The sequence below is a fragment of the Neodiprion fabricii genome, chromosome 3 (genome assembly GCF_021155785.1).
Source record: "Neodiprion fabricii isolate iyNeoFabr1 chromosome 3, iyNeoFabr1.1, whole genome shotgun sequence".
Lineage (NCBI taxonomy): Eukaryota > Metazoa > Arthropoda > Insecta > Hymenoptera > Diprionidae > Neodiprion > Neodiprion fabricii.
In genome coordinates, this window is record NC_060241.1 from 18226528 (window position 1) to 18250007 (window position 23480).

General features: G+C 37.4%; 1 protein-coding gene across 1 annotated transcript in view; it reads left to right on the forward strand.

Moving 5' to 3' along the window:
* Positions 1-17020, forward strand: part of LOC124177758 (ras-specific guanine nucleotide-releasing factor 2-like) — a 103986-nt gene extending 86966 nt beyond the window's left edge. Inside the window, exons 12-26 of the mRNA XM_046560528.1 lie at positions 546-800; positions 1967-2136; positions 2236-2618; positions 3540-3652; positions 4581-4697; positions 6201-6416; positions 7555-7737; positions 8475-8767; positions 9085-9224; positions 10571-10591; positions 13454-13850; positions 14183-14280; positions 14353-14635; positions 14855-15052; positions 15231-17020. Coding sequence (XP_046416484.1) covers positions 546-800; positions 1967-2136; positions 2236-2618; positions 3540-3652; positions 4581-4697; positions 6201-6416; positions 7555-7737; positions 8475-8767; positions 9085-9224; positions 10571-10591; positions 13454-13850; positions 14183-14280; positions 14353-14635; positions 14855-15052; positions 15231-15452 — 3089 coding nt within the window. The 3' untranslated portion in view covers positions 15453-17020. The remainder of the gene's footprint in view (positions 1-545; positions 801-1966; positions 2137-2235; positions 2619-3539; positions 3653-4580; positions 4698-6200; positions 6417-7554; positions 7738-8474; positions 8768-9084; positions 9225-10570; positions 10592-13453; positions 13851-14182; positions 14281-14352; positions 14636-14854; positions 15053-15230) is intronic.
* The last annotated feature ends 6460 nt before the right edge of the window (positions 17021-23480 follow it).

Genomic DNA, 23480 nt, shown 5'->3' on the forward strand with positions numbered 1-23480 from the left:
CTTCACAGTGCTTTGAATAGCAACATACTGGGACCAAATACCGAAGGACCACTTATGGTTCGCGGGATCAACTTCCAAGCCGTTGTGGTCAGGCCAAATTGAACACCGTTTTTAACAGTGGGTTTGAATCACATCTCCTCAGGATTTGTCACTATTTGAGACCAGAGCATCGTCCTCCACTCCACGAAACCTTGACTATGGACTCTTTAAAATCATTTCTAGTCCCGATGAAGCTAATTAATTGGCGGCACTGACGCCATATTTTTGCCAGTCTACCCCGTCGGTAGACTTGATCCACCGCATTTAACAACCGCTCCGGTGACCCTGATCGGAGGAACGCGAAAGAACGTATGCAATTTGCGTTTTGTATGGTGACGAAGATTCGAAGTACCAATTTGTGGCCTTCCAAAACGCGAAACCAACATTACTTTAGATTTCTCGCTTCACTCGTGGCTCGCAGATATTGTGGTTTACCGTTTTCTCTGTTTGTCAACAAACTGACTGGAATGAGTCCGGATTTCTAATCGTGAGTCGGCGTCTTGCAGGCTCCCTAGTCCAGATACTGGGCGAGAAGCCACGTGGGGCACGGAGTAGGCTGAGCACGACCTTCGGAGGGAATTGGGGTGGCGGCGACAAGGAGGCTCTCAGACAGTGTTTCCTGTTCTCGAATCACCTGATCCTCACCACGCGCCAGTCCAGCGGCGGACGTCTTCATCTCGTACCTGAAGTCGGCAAGATTCCACTTGCCGATGCTCTTCTAATAGAGGACCCGAGCGACCAGGGTGTCGTCGACGATGACGGTGAGCTGACATGACAGAAATCCTGCTCTTGAAGGTGCTCTAAATGTCTTTCAAAACTCTTTCGTATTCGTGATATTTTCATTACTCTAGACCAATCTTGAGGGAAAAGAATTTTGGTTTATTGTAGTTTTCAGAAGCAGATTGGAATGATGTTTTAATGTATGATGATCCGTTTTTGAAGTAATCAAAACACTATCGTCTAACGTGATTAGAGAATGGTACCAAATAATTGAGGCAAGGTGGTCACCTTGCACGTTTGATTTTTGAGGGAAATATACTAGTATAAGATGCCTCAATAAATAGGTGACTTTTAAAAGTAGATAACTCAACAATCCATTATTCTATTTGATTGAGGTTCGTTTTATTCAAAAGAATTAATTAGAGGTTTGGATGTCGATATACTTTGCTGTGCTCATGACATCTCGAAAATAATTCAGATTCACTAGAAAATTTGAAAACAACATGCTTGGATAGTTTATCCTCTTTCCCATGATCCATTTTTTTTCCTACTAAATGGTGATTGTTTGAACCTGAAATTTGACTTTCGGTTCAAAATTCATTCAACTAACCAGGTGGTCAACCTATCGAGGTGTCGTGGCAGAGAGGGTAAATTACCCAAGAATAGTATTTCCAAATTTGAAGAAAATTGTTTTAGACATTTTCGAGAAAACGTGGGCACCGTTATTAAATATGTCTTCGAGTAAAATCGTTGACGTCATGGTAGAAAAGAATGCTTCTGTTAATTTATTCTGATGAAAAAATATACAAGTGAAGCTGAATTTAAATTTTTTTAGTAACATAAGTCCCAATCAAATTGAACAATTGGTTGTGAAGATATAAATTTCCAAAAGTTACCAAATTTTTCAGCCGTTTACTCGTATTTCATCCGCTCATGAGGTTGATAATTTCAATGAAAATATTCCAAAATATTTTTGAATCTATAAATAATAAAGCCCTGAAACTCAAATTCCTTCAAGTATTTCATTATGTTGAAAAAAAATCCTAAAAATAGGTGTGATTTTAGACTGTCCAAGCTGTACCCCCTCCCTTAATACCTATCGCAAAGTTTGCAAGCTCAAGACTGTGAGCACCGTTATTTCATTACCTATTGGCCACTGTTCTCCGAACTTTGGAACGATTCGCATAACGTTCATTTTCCGAAACAGAGTCGTCGGTGTGTTCGATCTCGAGCCTGTCCAGTGGCATCAGTGAGAGTAGCTGCAGTGGCAGCGGAAGCGGTAGCTCACAGCTCCAAACTCGAGACTTCAAGATCATTCTGGACGTAAAATCCGGTGGACCGGAGGTTTCGGTTCACTTGATAGCGCCTACTATGCAGGTAAGGTTTGAATTGCCGCTGGTCCCGATGAATTGAATTCCATCGACGATTCCCTCTGAAACGACTAACGCCGCTGCCTTGCTTTCTTCACCATTTCAGGAAAAGGCCGCCTGGATAACGGACATCAGCCAATGCATGGATAACGTCCATTTCAATGACCTGCTCCACGGTTCGTTGTCGGACACAAGTTCCGTCACGATGCCGCAGTCGATACGGAACGACCCGAAGCTCTTCAAGGACGACGTTGACATCCGGTTCAGCCGGACCCTCAACTCCTGCAAGGTTCCTCAGATACGTTACGCCACTCCGGAACGTCTTCTGCAACGACTAACCGACCTCAGATTCCTCAGCATTGATTTCCTCAACACCTTCCTCCTCACCTATCGCGTCTTCACCGACGGCGTCACTGTTCTCGAGGCCCTGAAGAAGGTCTTCTACAACAGCGAGCCGCCCGAATGTCAGATTGGAACCGGATCCGTCATGTAAGTTCCTACCTTCAATTCTTTATGCTTGATCCTTCGAGGCAAATGATCTTTTATCTCCTGTAAAATCTGAACAATATTCGAACAGTTGAATTTCAATTCCTCTTCCAAGCAATAATGCGGTCCTGATATTTCAAGAAATCGCTTTAGATTTATTTATTGGCGTTCTTGAAACTTTTCAAGATCAGGAATCGCGAATAGTTTTTTAATCCATCAACGAAAACGGATCAATTTAAATGATGATTTTTCTTCACGAATGTGTCCCAATTTCCCGAAAACCATTTCCGAAAGGTTTTTCGATTGGTCGATTACAAATTTTGAAAAGAATGAATTCTCAATATTTTCAAAATTCTAAATGACAGGCTTAACGACTGATTAAAATAACCAGAAGTAGGCAACTATTCGTAAAAATTGGATTTGGAGATATTTGGGTTAATTTAATCGTCAAAAGTTATTAAAAGACGTGGAATTGTATATAAGACAGTGAATTCAACACGGGGATTAAAAATTGTGAAAAATTGGTATGTTTTCATGAAAATCTATTGACGGAGGATCTTTTTTGCTCTCCACTTTCGACTAATCAGGAAAATAGTGGATTTGAAGTCGAAGATACTATCAGGCAACTTGTGAATCGTTTCTGGAAAATAATTATCTTCCAATGTACGAATGAATATCCGAAACGCAAAGAGTTTAGGAAATCATGTGCAAATGCAAAAGCAACCAGCACTGCTCGGCGACTTTGTTGCAACGTTGCAAATGATTCTTTTTATCAATGTTTTAAACCTTTCACGTAAAATATCGATACTTGAATATTTAAACCTAAAAAAACCGTAAAAATTTCGACGCGATCATTTTACTTTTGATTGTTGTTTTAAGAATAGAAGTCCATGTTCCAAATAAGAAACTTTTGCCTTATTCCAGGTCTCTGGATGTCCTGGGCAGCACTTCGGGAGATTCGCCTCTTCAGCCTCTCGACGAACGTCGACGAAACAGCGTCAGTCCAAGACGCACAAGCGGTGCAAGCTCAGTATCCGGTAAGATAATCTCGTGTGGCTCGGTGACTGATCTCTGTACCTCGGGTAAATCGTTTCATTTTGCGAAACGCGCGTTATTAACGCTTTTGCGTAAAGACCGAATTACAGATACATTCTCGCATGGTGGCCAGAGGCTGAAGAACATCTGCCAGTATGTGAATTCTCTATAATGGAAGCCAGGAACATACTGATTGGATTTCTGATCTGAGTGCTTGCCACAATCAATCCATTTATAGTACGTATAAGTTACGTGAGGAATTCTGAAAGTATTAGTCTCTGGATTTTACAAAAAGTTGTTTTGACTGTTCATCACCTATGTTGATGTTAGAAAGTTATTAGTTTTGGTTGAAAATCACTTTTTCTAAGTTTTCGGGTCACTTATATCCGTAAAACAGGTTCTTAGAAAGATGTCCAGTCTGTCTGTTCCGTGATAATTCTGGAAAAAATCTGAAATTTACTGGACTCTGCACATCACAGGCATGAAAAATCTCCGTAGCTATAGTTTTTATAGAAAAACCTCGATCAACGTTATGCCGCTACAAAACCATGCAAAGACATAGCGAAGTATCAGTGCATTGTCGGTTTCGATGAATTAATGAGTCAAATTGTAGAATTCGTACAGCAGTTAAAATTTCCAAACATTACAGACACCTTACAATTGAACTCGTACATTTATCGATTAAAACAAGAACTTTTACACAGTTTTTACAACGATAGCAAAAAATTTTTTAAGGATTATTACATGATTAAAAGGATTATACACTTTTGGAATACCAGGCTTACAATTAAAGTTTTTCGAGGAGAATGTCTTTCAGATACCAATGGCCGCCATGCTCCACAGCTCGATGAGTCCTGACGATTGTTTTATACCGTTTTCCTTTATGTCTCTCGAGTTTTGTGTAATTCCGCACCGTGTATACGTGTGTAGGGTACGGGTCTGAGGTGAGTGATAGCCAAGGGGCGCGGGGCCACATCCTCCACGATTCCAACCTAGGAGGCCTTAATTCCAACACAAAGGCCTACTGGCGGTCTGGCTACCGAAAGCGTGAGCTCCCTCTCATCGCCCTCATTTTAAATTTGTTTTTTAGAAATTATGCATTATTATGTTCGTTTCGTATCGAACCACGTTGGTGCAATGTACCTATTCCGGCAACACAGGTTGACAAAATACAAATTCTTTACAATCATCCGAAGAACGATTTGAACGTTTGGTAGATTTTTTGACGCAGGATTTGAATGATTTCAAGTGCGTCTTAATTGGTTCTTCATAAATGGAGTTTGAAATTACGAGACATGCATCCCTGTTTTCAAAATTATTCAGGAATGACGCAAATTACACAATTCCAACAAGGTTCAAGTCGCAAAAAATTCTGTTTTTGACTGTTTTTGAGAGACTATAACTATGGAGAATAAAAGAGGAATGATGTTTGTTTTAATCTTGAAATTTACATTATGATTGAGGGCAAAATTTGAGGTTTATTTGAAATCGTTATTAAAATACTGGGTCCAATTACAGTCTATGAAACAATTCATAGATCGTATTTTTTTCGGATTTCAAACTAAATTGTAAAGAAGAGTTAAAGCTTCAAGTAGTTCTCACGGTCGGATTCGGATACGGTGGCTAAATTTTATTCAAGGATACCTGTGCTTGATTTTGGGATGATTTTTGGTTGTTGGCCTGTGTAATAATGATTTGCACGTGGTCCGAACGGCATCGCATTGTAAACAATCATACCATTTCGTCATGATCGCTACACCTCACCTCGGTCGTAGTCCCTTTCTAGTTTCCCTCGAAAACGCCGAAGGAGCATTTTCATTAAAGGATATTTATAGTTAATTTTGCATTCATCGGCGAGTTCGCGTGAACAGGATCAATCAATATCTAACCAAGTTTTCAGAAATTGCCCGAAACGAATTTTGCGATGAACTTATTTTAAACGAAGTGTTAAATTTTTTGGAATATCTGATATTTTCTCTGGTCATCGAGTGAATAAACGCTTGATTTAGAATAATATTCGTTGCAGAATCGAATACTTGTGAAATTTGCAAACTACTTGGTGGACTTTAGTAGACCGTAAGAAGGATCCCTTTTCATCAAAATGAGAATGTTAAGAATCTTAATCTAAACGCAAAATTGACAAAATTTCTTTGAACACGCAGGGTATTAATCACAATAAATTAATATCAAAAAAATGTACCAATCCTTCTCGAAATTTTAATTCCGTTTCTCGAGTACAATATTGCAAGGGCTGCGAGCGAATTTCGTCACATTATTCGTCAAATTGCATATATGGATATTCTCATGAATTACACTAAAGCAACCGCATACCCATAGCGGGAAGAACTATCGGCAGTGCGAAAAGTCCTTTCTAAAGTACGGGATAGCACTTTAAACTGAAACAGCTAAAATAGTTTTTAAAAGCCTTCAGCATTGCGGATAGTTTTTCTTTGCTGTGAGGGTGATTTCGTCCTATCATTTTTTTTTTTCTCACGGACGTTCAATCCGGCGGCAACTTGGCCGATCGTTACCTCAATTCTTACTGTCCAGTCGAAGACGACCAACACCTGGGACTCATCTCGGAAGCTCCACCGATAATCAGACGCAGTCCCACCCTGCAATCCCCCGGACCTTCGTCTGGCAGGCAATCCCCGGCAACCCCACGCAGGGTCAGCGTACGCGTGGATACCAATCCCGAAGACGACAGGAGTCACCTAACGATTCCGAAAGTCATCGCCGTCTCGTCTAGCGCAGAGACCCTGACAGGTTGGTGTTGTGAGAATATATTGATATTTAAAATTATTTTTAATTAACGAATAAACATCACGCATATTTCATAAAGTACGACGAACGGGGAGCACAAATCCTTTTATATATCGATATATAAAACACGAGCCGTTCTTAAGTTTAAAATTTATTCGTTCATCCATTCCATCATTCGTTCATTCCGTGTGCAAATTCTTGAAAATGGTGTATATTGTTGAAATTGTAAGTAATTATCTTTCATCGGTGCACTTTACTCTTGGATTTCACTTGGTTTATTTTGTTTCTTCCTTTTAAATCGTCTCTCTCTCTGAGTTTGATATGTATTTTGGAGTTTTTAGTGTTTGAGTTTTAAATATCTATTTTTATGGTAACTTTGCTTTGATAAGACGTTCGTCGATCTTCGGTATCTCACGTTCGATCATGGGACACGGGAACCTTTGTACCTCCTTCCTCCAAGAGACTCCTTGACCAAGAGCTCTGCTTCTTATGAATATATTCGAAATTGGTGAAGACACACACCACGTGTCCCACACTCCATGAGTCAATTCTCATCTGCTCTCGTTGTGTTTATTTAGCGGGTGTATTCGAATCATTACAGTGTTGAGAACGGAATTTGGTTTGGTGAAGAAGGAATGAAGTGGTTCTTTAACACATTAAAGATTGACCTTGCAGTTAGGAAAGTTCTTTCCATTTGTGAAACATTTCAAGAATGCCCGTTACATTGTCTTTGGGATCAATGAGCCAACCATTTGAATCAAAAGTTAGGATAACAGAAGAAACGTTACGATTATAAAACCTTTTCTCAAATTATCGATATCTTGGTTTGTGTTATTCGAAATTGCTCAGATTCGTTTCAATATTACATGGTAGGAATGTTGTTTGATTAATGTCCACCATCATTGGCAGGAATAGTATTTTTCGAGAATTTTTAAAGTGGTTTCTTCTCTTTTTCTAACTATCGAGTCATACGGTGTGAACCATTCATCATGGAGTACCCGAGGCATAATTGTCGGAACATTCTGTCGAGACATGAAATAAAAAATGTTCATCCTCATTTAATTCATGTTCGTTTTATTGATGTTAAGACTGTTCCCTGGTTTGTTCGCATTCAACATTGAACAATGATCGCACGTTTCAGACATCACGGTGATCAGCGCACCGTCCTCCCCGAGCAACCTTAGTTCCGTTACTCTTGTGGGATCAACGGGGTCAGGATCTGGTTCAGGTTCGGACCCAAGTTCCCACGAGGGTGGAATGTACTCTCGGGGAGTGTCAGAGGAGACGGACACTCCGGTGGCATCGGAGTCATGCTCAAAAAATGGTGAGTGATTCGAATAATTCCGATAGAATTGTGCCGTCACGACAATTTAAACGATGGCCGAGCAGTGGAAACAAGTGTTGAGTATACCCCAAAACGTAAAAATTCGAGGGACGCACAATTTATTCACTTCTCATCCAGTAATTTTGATTCGCAACTTTCGGAGCTTGAAACAAAATGAATGTTAAAGAAATGTTTTCAAATTAAATCTACCGGTCGAACTTTACAGCAATGATTTCGAGTTATGACACGGAAATGGTTTTGGATTCTTCGACAGATGAATTCGTTGTACATACAGTAACTAGAAAAATTCAGTAACACAAGTATCGTTGAAAAAACTGTTTGAATATTGTTGGAATTGCGAAAAACGAGGCACGCGCAAACATTTTGCGCTATTGTCGATCTTTTTTTGGTTCTTGCAACGCAAAATCAGTTCTACTTTTTTAATTAAACAAGGCTTTAACATCAATTTATCGTTGCACAAGCGTTAAATTTTCTCAACAGTTATAAGAAAATATAGTAACGGTGATCGTAATGAGAAAGCATAGTAACGGATACTAGACTTTCCGGTAACAGCTAGAAAACTAATTTTCATTTTGTACCTAGAACTATATTTTTCGATTGTGGTAAAAAATGAACATAGTTAAGGACTGAGCGGTAACCGGGACTAAAAATTTCTCTCAGCGTACTAATTGACGTTCCGGGAATGTACAAAATATTGAAATCCGTCAATTTCACAGAGGTACAATTCACCTACGACGATCCTCCGCCACCGTCGCCGAAATCATCAATGCGGTCCGAGTGTCCCTCAAAATCCCCAAAGTCTCCGAGAGGCAGACGGTTCTGCTTGGAAAAAGACGACTCAAACTGGACTGACGAAGAGTCGACCCCTCCGGCTGATCTTTATCAACACCACTGTCAGCATAACAATCATCACAATCATCACAGTCATCACTACTCGGAACACCGGGCGTCGATCGCCTCCGCACCTCCGGCTTCGATGCGGAGTGGATCTATTTCGACGATTACAGGGGCGAGTTTGACATTTGTTGCTCATTTGTTATTTCAATTTGCATCGTACTGTTCTTATTGGATGTTCATATCTATTTTCAATTCGAATCCTAGTCCTTTCAGATTTTAAAATTTTCTTTTTTTGTGTTGATAATTATGAGGTCATCAAAATCAAATGTATCATGAAATCATCATATCAGTCAAAATACTCACAATATATTGTGGATTTCGAGAAAATACTCGGAAGAACGGTTTCGATCTGTTCGTTTGATTTTGCCTTATCACTTTCGAGAGGTTGATCAGTTAATCTTATCTCGTTGTTCCTAAATCTGCTTTCAGAATTATCTCATGGGGAGGCGATCGATACAGGATAACGAAATGGGTTCGGGATCCCAGAGGCCGAGTTTCCAGCACGACAGTCAGCAGATTTCGAGCAAGGCGGGAGTTGTGATTACTAGTTTTCGGAAGAGCCAACGAAGGTTGGTCGCATTGTCTCCTATCAGCTCTTTATCCTCTCGGGAATATTTGCAGAAGAATTTGAACCAAAAATAAGAGGATACATTATCGCAATCGTCGTGTTTCCTCGGTTAATTCTAATGTCATTTGGTCCTTGTGAGGTGATTGGAAACACAGATTCGCGTTAAAAAAACAATATCGCCGTTACCGCCGTAAAGAATTGCGATCGTTTGAGGAAAGCTTTGACCGAATATTGCGATTTTCGAGTATAACTTATGACGACAAAAACGTGACTAACGCTTTTGCTTTAGTAGAGCAGGCCGGATGAACACGAACACAATTAGGGGCTGTCTGTTCAGTTACAAGATTTAACGCTGATATTTTGCTATGCAGTTTTAATTATCGAAACAGAATTTTGGAAGTTAATACGTCTAAATCTGAGTAAAGTTGAACGAAGAACACCGCGAAGATGAATGTTTTAGATCCGCGCTTGTTTGTTGAAAGTGAAAAATTTTTCAGGAGCGTTACAAGGCGGGTTTTTCTCGTGAACTTAAACAGTGCTGAAATGTATAATAGTTTAGTTGTTGAATATATGTTCCTTTTTTTGCGCAACATTTGTTAAACTGCCATCAGTAAATTCTAAATATTCCATTTTATTTGCTAGGATAATTCGAAAACTATAACGTGCAGCGTAAAAAAAAAGAAAATACCATGCAGGAGTTTTGAAATCGTGATCGTGCCTACTCGACTTATACTGCTTGAAAATAGACCGCAGTTTACAAAGTGACTATTCGCATTGCAATACATATAATATACATCCATACGCGGTGGAATAAAAGAAAATTTTGCCAGTTTTTAACTCGCTACTAAATGTTGAATGTCGTAAAGAGTTGACCCAACTGTCGAGCATGGATGATTTGTGTCCGTTGTTTAAAATTCTATACTACCTATCATTATATATCTCTACACTGCCGTCTTTATATATTCACATATTATTATATACTGTATTATTATTACGATAACGATTACTATCACTACTATTATTGTTATACTGTTACATACACGTACAGAATCACCATCGTAGCTTTTTGTTGGCTTATTTACGAGTTCTTGCGTTTTCTCTGTGGCAGAAGATGTATAAGAAACCGTTATTCTTCCGAGGCTTAGTGCCTCAAGTGCATCACGCATATTGTGACATAAGTGTGCAAAATTTTGGTGAACGTGTGAATTATTTTTCTTCTTCTAAATTTATAACAACCAACCGCAATCCGGTAAATACTATTAACCGATACCGATATATACGAATGATTTTCGATGTTCTTTACTATTAAACTGTATATTCGTGTGTTGTGTTTTGCGTCATTCATAGCATTGGACACGAACCTTTGTGGTAAGTAATCTCATTCGAAATGTCATTAATACTATTTTCATCTCGCACGTTTGTAACTCTGCATGATTACGGACCCTGGACTTCTTCTGCAGTATGTATTCAATGTCAAGATCGTTAAGCCTACTCAACCACGCGTAAGCGTACAGCATCAACGAAGGTTGGATTCAATCGAAACGATGATTTTCTGCGGTAAAGATATTGAGTGAAAAAATGCACCCCTTAAACGATACGATGAAGTCATTAGAAATTGATGGGTATTCGAGTTGTTTCCACGCCGAGGAAAAATTCATTCGACAAGACTCAAATCGATCAATCTCAGCTTCACGTTCTGAACCCTGATTCTACGTTTTTTCATTCCCGTATAATTTTCCACTGAGCTGTACACTTGACGCGTTCCGAAGATGATATCCTCAAAATAGCGAAGCATCTCTGCCTGATCGTCGCGATTTTTGCACGAGCTGAGAATGACGCCTGTCTGTATTATCGCATCGTCGTGATGGAGATAGACTAGAATTACGGAAACAGCATATGGGGAATATGATTAAGAAATTAGATATTTATGGGAACCTGAATCAGTTGATGAAAATAAGGAGAATGTCAGCATTTTTGAAAACGATCGAATATGTTTGATAGAAGAATTGATCGATGAAAATTGTAGAGATATAATCGTGAACTAAATTGTATACAAATAAATGGTACGTATGTGGTAGCGAACGTAGAGGATGCAACTTATGCTAGTATATAGATTAGGGTGGTTCTTACTCGCCCGATGTTCTCATTTTTATGGTGCCAACCCCTTATTTGTTTCTAAATAAAAAAAAAAAAATTTTTGAGCAAAATATAAATGTCCTATGTAACTTCATTTTTACTATCCACTGTAACGACGCGAAGTTTTCAATTTAGAATAGACGTGATGTTTTATCCTCTGCTGTTATTATTTTACTAAAACATCTAATCTTTGACGAAATAAATTAATTTTATATGGAATTGACGAGGATTGATAGTACTTTCGACGGGAAAATACATAAAAATGCATTGGCCATTCTAAGACAATTTTATTATCCTTATTTCAATATTTTTCTTTGTTTTAATTGAGAATAGTGAGAAAAAAGCGAGATATCAGTCATATCTGACGCTTATTACGTATTCAGGTTATCCAGAAATATAATATGAAGAATTTTAGGTTTCAACGAAGTCACCAAAAAGATATTTAGGTAACAATCATCCGCTTTTAATTTGAAAAAAGTGAAATATTCAATTAAGCTGGTTAAAAATGCCTTAGGACGGACAATACATGTTTTCTTTTTTTTCCCCCTTGAAAGTACCCTGTAAATTATACAGAAAATTAATTTTTTTCGTCAAAGATTAAATGTTTCAGTAAAATAATAACATCAGAACACATGAAAATCACGTGTATTTTCAATGGAAAACTTCCCGTAGTTACAGCGGATAGTAAAGATCAAGTTAGAACAATCGTATTCACTTCGTTATTTTCGTTTTTTTATTCAGAAACAAATGAGGGGCGGTATAATTGAAATTCCGACATCGGTCAAATGAGAACCATCCTAATATAGCTAGATTGATAAATAAATAGATCGTATCAGTATTTTGGGTGTTATTCGCAATGTAGGTTGATTTTTGCTGAAAAACTTATTCGAAATATCCTGAGTTCGAATCTTCAGAACGGTTTTCTTTAATTGTTCGCTTCCAAAAGTCCAGTTATATAAACTCTGGTGAAAGTTTCCTCCAACAAAAAAAAAAAAAAGAAGAAAATAATCCAGTACAAAATATCTGTTGGAGATTTAAAAAGAGAAACTTATAAATATACGATTGACATTCATTCTTTCTGAGATATTCAATAATTTTTTTGCTTAGTTCAACAGTTTTGAATCATTTCGATAAACGTTAACCTGTGCGGAAAAAATATCAGATATCTTTGCTGGAATCTTTATTTCAACGTTTAGTAATTCTTTGATTTTTTCTGTCAGCACTTGACTTGCCGAAGAGTCTAACTTTGCAAGAATATTTTTTACAGACGATTTGCTTTCACCAAGTTTCAATTGAAATAAAAGAAACAAACTGGTTAATTCATTCTGTAAAGAAAATTAACATTTCTTCAAAATTTTGAAATACAGAGATTCGCATCTTTCGTGCAGTTTTTTCGCATCCCCCAGGCTTCCAGTTTACAATTGTTTAATTTCAATCATTTTTTAACCTGCAGTTCTTGAGGCCGAAACATCTTTAAACGTATCAAACTGGGTCAGAAGTTCGTTTTTAGTCAGTGATTACAACGGACGCACGATGTGTCCAAGTGACGTGATCAAGGTGACCCTGGTTCACTGGTCACTGAGGGTTTGAAACAAAGTAGCCTTTCGATAATAGCCTACTTTTGGGGCTGTAAAGTTGGTTACCGCTGATCTGGCTTATAATAAATTCCTTAATAACGAGGATCGGAAAAATAACAAGCTCGAAAACAACGAGCAGGCTAATATCGATGTATATGTATATATTATTATTATTATTATTATTATTATTATTGTTGAACAATTGATCCAAGGTCAAATAGTCTGGTTATTAGAATGATACGTTATAGAACCCGACCCATAAACGCTTGCGGTTTTAGTGTTACCATGCTTGCTTGGTCGCTGGGCTCGTTTATTGGATGAAGAATGACGAAAAGCCTGGTACATCTTGGAAAGAATGAAGTAGCTACCTATATCGAATAAGTTGAAAGAACGAGCAAACGGAAGAACAAGAGTAGATAAACAACTAATTGAACAAGTATATAAAATCGTCGAAAGATGAAGACCCCTCACCTCAACCGTATTAACTCACCCATCAATCAATGATCTTGCATAACAGGAGCAGCACTTCAACGGCGGCCGCGGCTTTCGCGATCGCTACTTCAGCATCAAGCAACCCACCTGATAAGGCGCCGGGACGCTGTAGCGTCGGTGACGTAAGCGTCAGAAGCGGGTCTTGCCGTGAGACGAATAGACGCAAGGAGTCCGTCATGTCGACGGCGGCGACGATGCGCGTCCTCAACGTCCTCAGGCACTGGGTCTCCAAGCACGCCCAGGACTTCGAGCTCGACCAGCGACTGAAGGACCTGACCATCGAGTTCCTCGACGACATTACTTACAGCCCAAACCTTCTGCCCGCCGAGCACAAGGCTGCCAGTCAACTACTCAGGCTCATCACCAAGGAGGAACCCGAGAGCAGCAAAGTCAATTTGGAGAAGCTGCTCGCACCACCGAAGGTGCGTGAATTTGGATGGATTAAGACGTGCCTGTTTCGTTCTGCGGCATGCTTTGCTGGGTCCTAAATATCTCACGAACAGCTCAAGCGAGTTACATCTAATTTAGTTCAGCATTCTTGGCTAGTTTATTCTCTCTACCACTATCCCCATTCCATTTAATGATTAAATTTTTTCGTTCATTTGAACAAAAATGTTGTACATTGGCTTGAAATCAGAGAGACGAATCTGTTTCGGTCCGATTACAATCCTGGATGGACTTATTACAGAGAAAATGATGTTTCTTAGCCACTTGGCAGGTTTTTTTCCTCTTAATTTCTGCTTTCTGTTTTCAGAGACCAAGTGAAGAGAGTATCGAGACCCTGTCGGCGCTGGAAATAGCCGAACAGATGACGTACCTGGACCATCAGATCTTTGTCGCGATTGCAAGCGAGTAAGCATCGAGTCAAAAGTACATTCGAAAAAACGAATAACCTGGTTCCTAATCAACGAAAAATCGTTGCAGGGAATTCTTGGGCCAGGCTTGGATGAAGACTGACAAAGCGACGCGGGCACCGCACATCATCCTGATGACCAGACGGTTCAACAAATTTTCCCAGCTCGTCGTGTCCGAGATCATTCGGCGGTCCAGCATGGCCTCCAGGGTTGCGGCCATCGAGAAATGGGCCGCTGTTGCCGACATTAGCAGGGTCCTTCACAATTACAATGGAGTCCTTCAGATATGCGCAGCGTTCACCAACAGCAGTGTTTATAGGCTCAAAAAGACCTGGGAGAAGGTCTCAAAGACGGTAAGGCGAGAAAATTTCTGGTCACCGAGCAAAGCGAGCTTGAGACACCTTTTGATAACATTTTCAAATCCTGACTTTCAATGAACGATGCAACAAAATAACTATATGTTTGAATCGTACCGAGCTTGAACGAGTCTGTCTCAGTCCCGTCACGAATCACAACCATTGTTCAACGAATTTCTTCCATTGAATTTCCGTGAGCCCTGCACCAATTTTCAGACGAAGCAAACCATCGAGCGACTTCAGGCCATCGTCTCTTCGGATGGCCGGTTCAGAAACCTCCGAGACGCCTTGCATCGTTGCGATCCACCCTGCATCCCTTACTTGGGCCTTTACTTGACAGATCTGTCCTTCATCGAGGAGGGAACGCCGAACTTCACCGAAGACGGTCTTCTGAATTTCTCGAAGATGCGAATGGTGGGTAAACAGAGGTCAAATATCGGGCATTCCATGCCAACTTAACGAAAGATTGAACTTTATGCCGTTGTTATATTCTACGACAATGATGTGAAGCGATGCACGGTATATTTTCTTGGGTTCCAATTCGTCGCTGTTTCTGATGTGAATTACAAATTGGTCGAATACTTTTTCGCAGATCGCTCACGTTATCCGCGAGATACGACACTTCCAGCAGACGCCGTACAAGATCGAGGTGATCACGAAGGTGACCAACTACCTGTTAGACCCATCTCTGCTCCTCGAAGAGGAGGACATGTATCGAATGTCCCTTGAGATCGAGCCCCGCACCTCGAGGCTCAGCAGCTCCACTTTCGTCGGGCTCCCATCGTCTCTAAGCCAGACCCCGCCAAAGAATTAATTCGGCTTCAACCAGCCCTCGGCATTCCATTTTCTACTTACCTCTCGTTATCACTATTATCTGCTAATTCGTCCTGCACTTTTATCCTAGATTCAACGTGTCGACGGTTCTCGAAGTGGGAGAATCAGGAGCCACGATAGAAACAAGATATATTACAATGTAAAATGTATTTTCTCAGGGCGTGATCGGTCGATGATCGGATCTGTTTTTTTTTTATTTTTTCTTTTTGTTTTTATTTTATCCATTGCTGCAGGTTACTCTTCAGTAATTTTTTTTTTTCAGCAGCTGAGAGTATCCTGATGAAAATTAGTTCAGTCAAATTCTCCGCAGGATATCTCGCAAAAGATTTATGAATTTCTCAACGGTATTATTAATCGAGTTATTCAGACAAGTATTTTCGCCTCTTCTGCCAATATTTGTGATAAAAATCTATAGTTTTTAATGTATTTTTTTTCCTGAATTCGTAACGAACGATTTGAGTGATTCAGAAATCTTGTGCGAGTTTCTCGTCGAAGCGTAATTTGGTCATAAAATTCTGAAAGTTTCCACCGTGATAAATAAATTGAATTTCTTCCGAGAAATAACCGAGTTCAGAATTTTTTTTAAGAGATGATCAAATGACGGGCAGTTCCACTTCGAGTGAGCGTACGACAATCATATACTAGATGTACATACATAGGTAAAGTAGGTACAGTTTCTCGAGCATGATTTTATAACCAGCTTGATCAGCCGTAAAATTAAACTTGGTTAAAACTGATCGGGAGATTCCCGCGAGACGTATTCTAACGCATTAAAATCAGGGCGTTGTTTTTCGTACAAAATAATTATTTTCCATAATTAATCGATTAATTGATTGTCTGTGATTTTCAATATACCTGTACTTACATGCGTATAACTTTTACTCGCTATACATTATAATATAAGATACAAATAATAAACAATAAAAATTTGCCGCGATCACTCGCGGTGGGATCAAAGATTTGAGAAGAGTTATTACGGAGCAAAAGCAAAGGGAGCTACAGAAGACGCGGTTAGAATTCGTATTTTCAATTATGGTTAAAATTTATCGACGTGGGTATTCGCAGTAAATATGCCCGGTTTGTTCCAAGTAAACTTAAGTATAAATTCAAGGTAATCGTGTTAAGGGGATATCCAAAAATGCCTGATTATTATGTGGGGCACGTAAGATAATTCAAACGTTGAATTCGTAGCCATTAATTCAGGGGTAGAATTATAGAGACATTCTGCAAGGCGGAGAAATTTCACACTTTTTCCATCTATCATAGATATAGGGATTTTAATGTGAAAAAACAAAAACGTTACATGTAAAGACGACTTTAATTCTTAGTGTGAGTGTTGTTTAAACACTATTCCTAACAATTCGTATAATATCGGATTGAAGAATACTACAAAGCGTAAATATTTTCATCGCTTATCACTCAAACTTTGTTTAACTTGTTCGAAATTCAAGATTACTCCGACATTTGACCGTATTTCCCATCATTTTTAGTCAGAACGAATGCTGGATTGAAAAAAACAAAACCAAAAAAAAAAAAAAAAAAGAAAAACGGGAACAGCATTGAAGTTTTTTTCCGAATTATAAGGGTTGTTTCGCACAAGAGGAGAATGGCTATACAACTGTTACAGTTGGTAGTGATTCGACTCAGTGTCTTGAAATCGTTAGGAAATTTTAGAGAAGATTGCCGATAGAAAAATGTGAGAATATTCTGGTACATACAAGTTACGAGATTGGCCAGTCACTGCAATAAGACAAACCTTTATTAATTCAATGATATTTCAAACAGTGGACGATTTTTGAACAAGGTTCGATAACGATTATTTTCAATCTCTGCCAAGCTTGAAAATAAGATTAAAAATGATGGAAAAAATGCAGGGAAAGCGTGGTCTGTGTTTTCGATCTCTGTAGAACAGTTGTTAAAATGTAAACTTTCGGATTCAAATAAATTGATCATTGTAATTGGAAGGAATTTCTCCGTCGCAGAGTGAGAGCAACTATTATAGGTGTGTAATATCTCGCGATTTAACGTATTTTCGATCAATAGGTATTCGAAAATTATCTGTAATGAATGATACACATTTACGTCGTATACACTATGAAAAAAAATTTGCGGGGGTTACCTCATATATGTGCATCAGAGGAAAGTCCTTTGTTTGGGGTCGGAAATTTTTTTATCACTGACACAGCTCAAATTTATTGCAAATATGAAAAAATACACGTTTTATTTGTATAAAGCAAATTTCAAAGAAGTGGTTTCTTCATGCCATCGCGCCATCGTGTTCTGCAGAAGAGATTGTTCAAAAACCGTGGAAAGAAAAAAATTTCAGTCTCAAATTGATTTTATTTTGGAATAAAAAATTTAAATTCTTACGACATTCTCGTGGAATTTTTTTTCCACAGAAAGAAATGTTACTCATATCACAGTTATTTTTTTACGCTAGAATCAGCTTCTCCGATAGTGAATTGTTTTGCGTGAGAGAAAGAATCCAAGCTTTTCTTCAACGCGTTTTCATCGACAGAAGATCCTGAAACTTTGGATGTGTTTTTTTTAAATTATTTGCAATCAGTTTGGGATGCTTCAAGTTGAAGTTTTTTTTGGACACGAGATTAACGACCACCCTAATATACATACCGTTAAGGATATGATATGAATTATATTACGCGTCTTGATAATATATATCGTGTTTGAATAATTTACGTGGTTTGCGTGGAGTGTAGACGTAAGCATATATGTAGATTAAGCAGAGTGATTTCCTAACTACTGCACGTATCGCAGTTTGGTAAAATTTAATACGCACGTGCTACAGTCCGAGAGCAGTTTGCCAGGGTGACCAACCGTTACAAATTCAAAGGACAGTTCGTCGCGACGTACGTAACCTTAAAAATTTTGACAGTTGTCGGTTATCAGCATAATTACCAGCGAAAGTTGAAAAATTTGCGAGTTTACGCTTATGAGGGTTGGTCATCATGGCAAACAACTGCTCTCAGATTGCAGCGCATGCGTATTAAGCTATAGCTGACGACGGAACATGCAGTCGTCAGGAATTTATTCTGTATCAAATTACTCAAAGTCGGAATATTTCCACTGGTTTTCAGTTAACAGTAGCTCAACTGACAGTATTATTACACGAGTTATATATACGAAGATATACGTATGAATATGCAGAGTTATTATCTAAGGACGGAATGGTCCGTCGTCTGCTGTGGTTGAATTGGCATGCGCTACAATCTGAGAGCAGTTGTTTACCAGGGTGACCAACCGTCATAAATTTAGATGATAGTTCACCGCGACGTATGTAACCTCAAAAATTTTGACAACTGTCAGTATTGAACGCAACTGCCAGCGGTAATTGTTAACATTTCTGAGATTATGTTCACGACTGTTGATCGCCCTGGCAAATAACTGCTTTAGGATTGTAACGCATGTGCATTAAACTGTAGCAGATGACGGAACATTCTGTCGTTAGATATTCACTCTGTATATGGGTAATTCCATGCGAAATCCACCAACTTCCGATTCTCATTATTTCCGATTGTGTTTAAAACTTTTTCTGTAATTGTCCCAACTCTGATACAGTACCCGGAATTGTTTCAGATTTCTTTATTCAACTGCTTAATTACTTACAAATATTTAAAGCAATTTTGACGAGGAATTTCTTTTAAATTCTTGAAACGTTCTCAGAAACTGTATTTTATATTTTAAACATTTCAAGACTTGAATTCCCATTTCTCCCATTTTTTCCCATTTGTTTCTAACACTTTTAATCTTTTTGCTTAGCTGCGACATTGTTTGAACGGTCTGAAAATTTCCCAAAAAATTCTTGGAACTTTTATTTTTCACTTATTGTTAGAAATTTTCTAGACATTTTTCAATATGGAGCGGTTTTTGTCTCTTTTTTGGCGCATTGAACTTTTCTCATCACCTTCATAATGAAACCGGTCTAGAAATGTTCTAACTGAAAAATAAAAGTTTTGAGAATTTCCAGAGAATTTTCAAACCGTTCAAACAACGTTTTAGTTGATCAAGAAATTGAATGTGCTAAAAGAAAAAACAAAAAAAATTAACAAGGAATCAGTCCATCACGGGCCCAGTCTTGAGATATTTGGAAAGGAAAATACAGTTTTTGCAAATTTTTTGATAATTTTAAACAAGGTCCTTTTCAAAGTCACTCTCAGTATTTATAAATAATCAATCAGTTCATTAAAAAATCCGAAAAAATTCAAGGTATTGTTTCAGATTTGTGAAAATTGCTGAAATTATTTTGAAGTAAATCAAAAATGGTGAGGGTCAGATGTTGGTAGGGTTTCGCATTGAATTCCCTACATATACAGATACATATATAAAACAAATAGAAATATACATATATATATATATATATATATATATATATATATATATATATATATATATATATACATATGTATATATATGTGTGTATATATAGGTGTATATTTATCCGGAAGTATATACGTAGTGTATGTATATATACGTAACATACTGAAGTTATAACAATAAGACTAATCGAATAAAAAACAGAAAAATACTAAAAAAAAAAGCGGAGATTGTGTTTGACAATCGATTATGTGTACGGCTTGACAAAGACGGCGTACACGTAGAAAAATCTCCTCACTCTAGTCACTCTTTCGCGAATGCTATTGCAGAAGAAAAAAAAAAGAATTGAGAATAAACGAAACAAAAACAACCATACACAAAAACACATATTGTATTAAAAAGAAGTAACGATCAAAAGAAATTAAGGAATTTGAAACTGTCATCGCGAAGCAAATATAGCTTCTACTAGAATTTATAATCGCATTATTCGCACCTGTTCAAATAATAATTGAAAACCGTATAATCTAGTTGGACTGCGATGACCGTTATTAAAACATATCAAATTTTGTCTGACAATTCGACACATATATAGATAAATAATATTTAAATTACTGACGGTGTGTAACATGTTTGAAAAAAAAAAGTATATTTATATATTATACATATATGGTATACATGGACATAAGTATGTTTTAATGTATATATTTACGAATGTCGTACCCATGCAGTTACGGCTAACATAACGTGTGTAAATGAAATTATGTATTAAGATGATAATATAAATTCCTAAATTCGCCACAAATCTTACATTATACATACATTATACAAGCATAAATATCCATGTATATTTCATTGCTGGTATCGTCTGCTGTTTGTACATCTTATAATTAGTTTTCTGCAATTACGATGATCAATTTAACAGCTGATGAATCAGGAATATGTAAGATATTAGATACGGCTTTAGTACGGCCTGCCTTCATCTTGTCTTCAATCCTTCATGCAACAGCAGAGAATTGACGACAGTTGGCAGTAGTGATTATGAAACGGAGTGAAGAAATGAAAACACAGTGATTACAATATCCTCGACGAGTTCTTTACGTTGGCACGGCAGAATCAGACTGCAGCGCCACCGCTTGTCGGTTACAAAACAGGTTTCAGGCTCAATATTTGTAAATGTGATGTACTCTATAACTGTCGAATCTAACCAAAAAATACAAAATTCGATTACACGTGTATGAAACAGAGAAAACATTTTATTAATCTAAGTCAAAAATAAAAAATTTGTAAGTCATATGTTATGTTTACAATGATTCAGATAGTTTCGCGGTCGGCCGGCGGTGGCGCTGCGGACTGATTATGCATTGCCAACTTAACCGACTCGTAGAAAAAATTAGACGTCTCAGAATCACTGCGGCCGAGTGTATCCGTAACGAATTCGCGTTCTTAGAGGTGAGGAGCTAGTTTACGTTCAAACGGCAGACAGATGGAATCTGTAATTACAGCTAGACGAAAGAGAAAACCGAAGAATATTTTCCTAAACTTGTCTTTTCTTAAATAAGAATGTAAAAAATAGAAAAAAAAAAAACACGACAAAGAAATACGTAATCAAATGAATTTGTACAATTGCGTAATACGTTATGCATCCAGCAGTAGGCCGTACTATATTTTACTGTCTAAAAATAACTGAGGAGATTTTTGAGATAAGTAATCGAAACTGTTGCGGGTCAATGGAATGGAGTTGGTGTACAATTTGAAAATATAAAAAGTTGATTTCACAATTTGTGCAAGAATTAGTGAACTCAATAGTAATTTGTAATTTTTAAAAGAGTTAACGCATAACGGAGATGAAAAATCAAAACCTGTTTTCCGTGTTCATTCGATTGAATTTTCTGAAAAGAATATTTTCTGAACAACGAGAGAGAAAAAAAATGAAATGGACAACTGCAAATACAATTATACCGAAAGTTTAAGTACTGATAACTTTTCGGAAATCAAATTGAAACAAGGAGACAATGATCCAATTGCTCTGGAATTATTGCTCATCTGGCTTAGCAATTTAAATTTTGTTGATTGGAGCTTTTTTTTTTTTTTTGTACCAGTTGAAAGGATACAAGTTTAAATCAAGTTCTACATAATTGACTTGTGATCTTAGGTTTTTAATTTTAGCTAACACTAGAACTACCAGACCAATAAAAATGACTGCTTTTACAATTTCATTTCAAAATTCCTATTTCATGTTAGATTTTAACTCGGTAGTTCTAGTGTTAAATAGATTATATCAAGGTAAAATCAATTTTCGCAAACGCCTACAGGATACGTTAAGTCCTACCCGTGTGATTGAAAAAATTGTAAAAAGGTGAGAAGGAACAGGAAAAAATAAATAGTTAATACCAAGAAAAAAAAAAACACGTACACACGACAAACATAATCATAGACAGAAAATTATTCTTATTTGTACATATAAAATATATTATCGAATGATTATACGTATAGTATATATACATATATATATATATATATATATATATACCGTTGTTGATCCTTTTCAGAGCACGCATTATACATATATACTTATAAAAACTATAACTAACTATTATAGTACATAAAAAAGAGAACAATTATTAACGTTACGCCCGTATAAAATGCTGTATCGTGGCATTTAGAGATTTTAGAATACGTAATTAGGGAATTCATCTTGCTGGTTACACTATAGTGTTACAATATTTAATTTATTTTTTTTTTGAATAGGCAAAAAGAGAGGAACTTTTCTTAGATCAGAATATATTTCGTGCCTATTGAAATTCGGTTCGCAGGACGTACAGAATCAAAGTAAAAAAAAAAAACAAAAAACTTGGATCAGATTTACAGAAAATCACGGTACAATTATGAATAAACTGAATCGTATTACAAACTTGTACAACAAAAACAATTTTTTTTTAATACATCGCGTCGCGTCGTTGGATCATCGACATTATAAGAATGTGTAAATTAAGATATCGGGATATATTATTTTATTTAATTTCGATTTTCTAAGATTGATTTTCAAACATTGTAACGTGCACGAGAAACGGCTTTGATCATTAAAAACACGCGAGCCTAGTGATATAATCTCGTAATCGTTTGTCGTATGTGAAAATTCAAGCGGAATGTGCAGTATGCAAATACATGAATATACAAGTACTGGCGCCGAGCGATTCGTAATCCTGCCAGACATCTGCAGCGTCGATCCGACGCCACTCGCATCGGTTTGCAAAAACGCGTTGTGGGAAATGATCCTGCTGGTCAATAAGTCTATTGCAAAATTCGTGAAGGAGACTTTCATCCAACTTTCAAATTTTCTTTGTTTTTAACTTCATCGACTTTTGGGAAATTGACAGAAAAAACGTCGACGATTGAGCATGATAACTTCATCCGCGCGCGTAGGAAAAAAAACGCAAGGTTTTCAATTAAATTTAAACTCATCAATAATTTTTAGCGGAATTGAAAAATTCATAGAAAATCGATTCAGGTACAAAAAAAGAATTCAAAACTCAACCCAGCTGTTTTCAGAACAAGTTTCTCAGTAATTCCTACAGAAACTCCGTGAGCGTTAATGGGAATGGATTATTCTACGATTACTTCATTAAGAATTGATTATGATGTTAAACTCGTTACTGAATTTATAGAAAAAAAAATC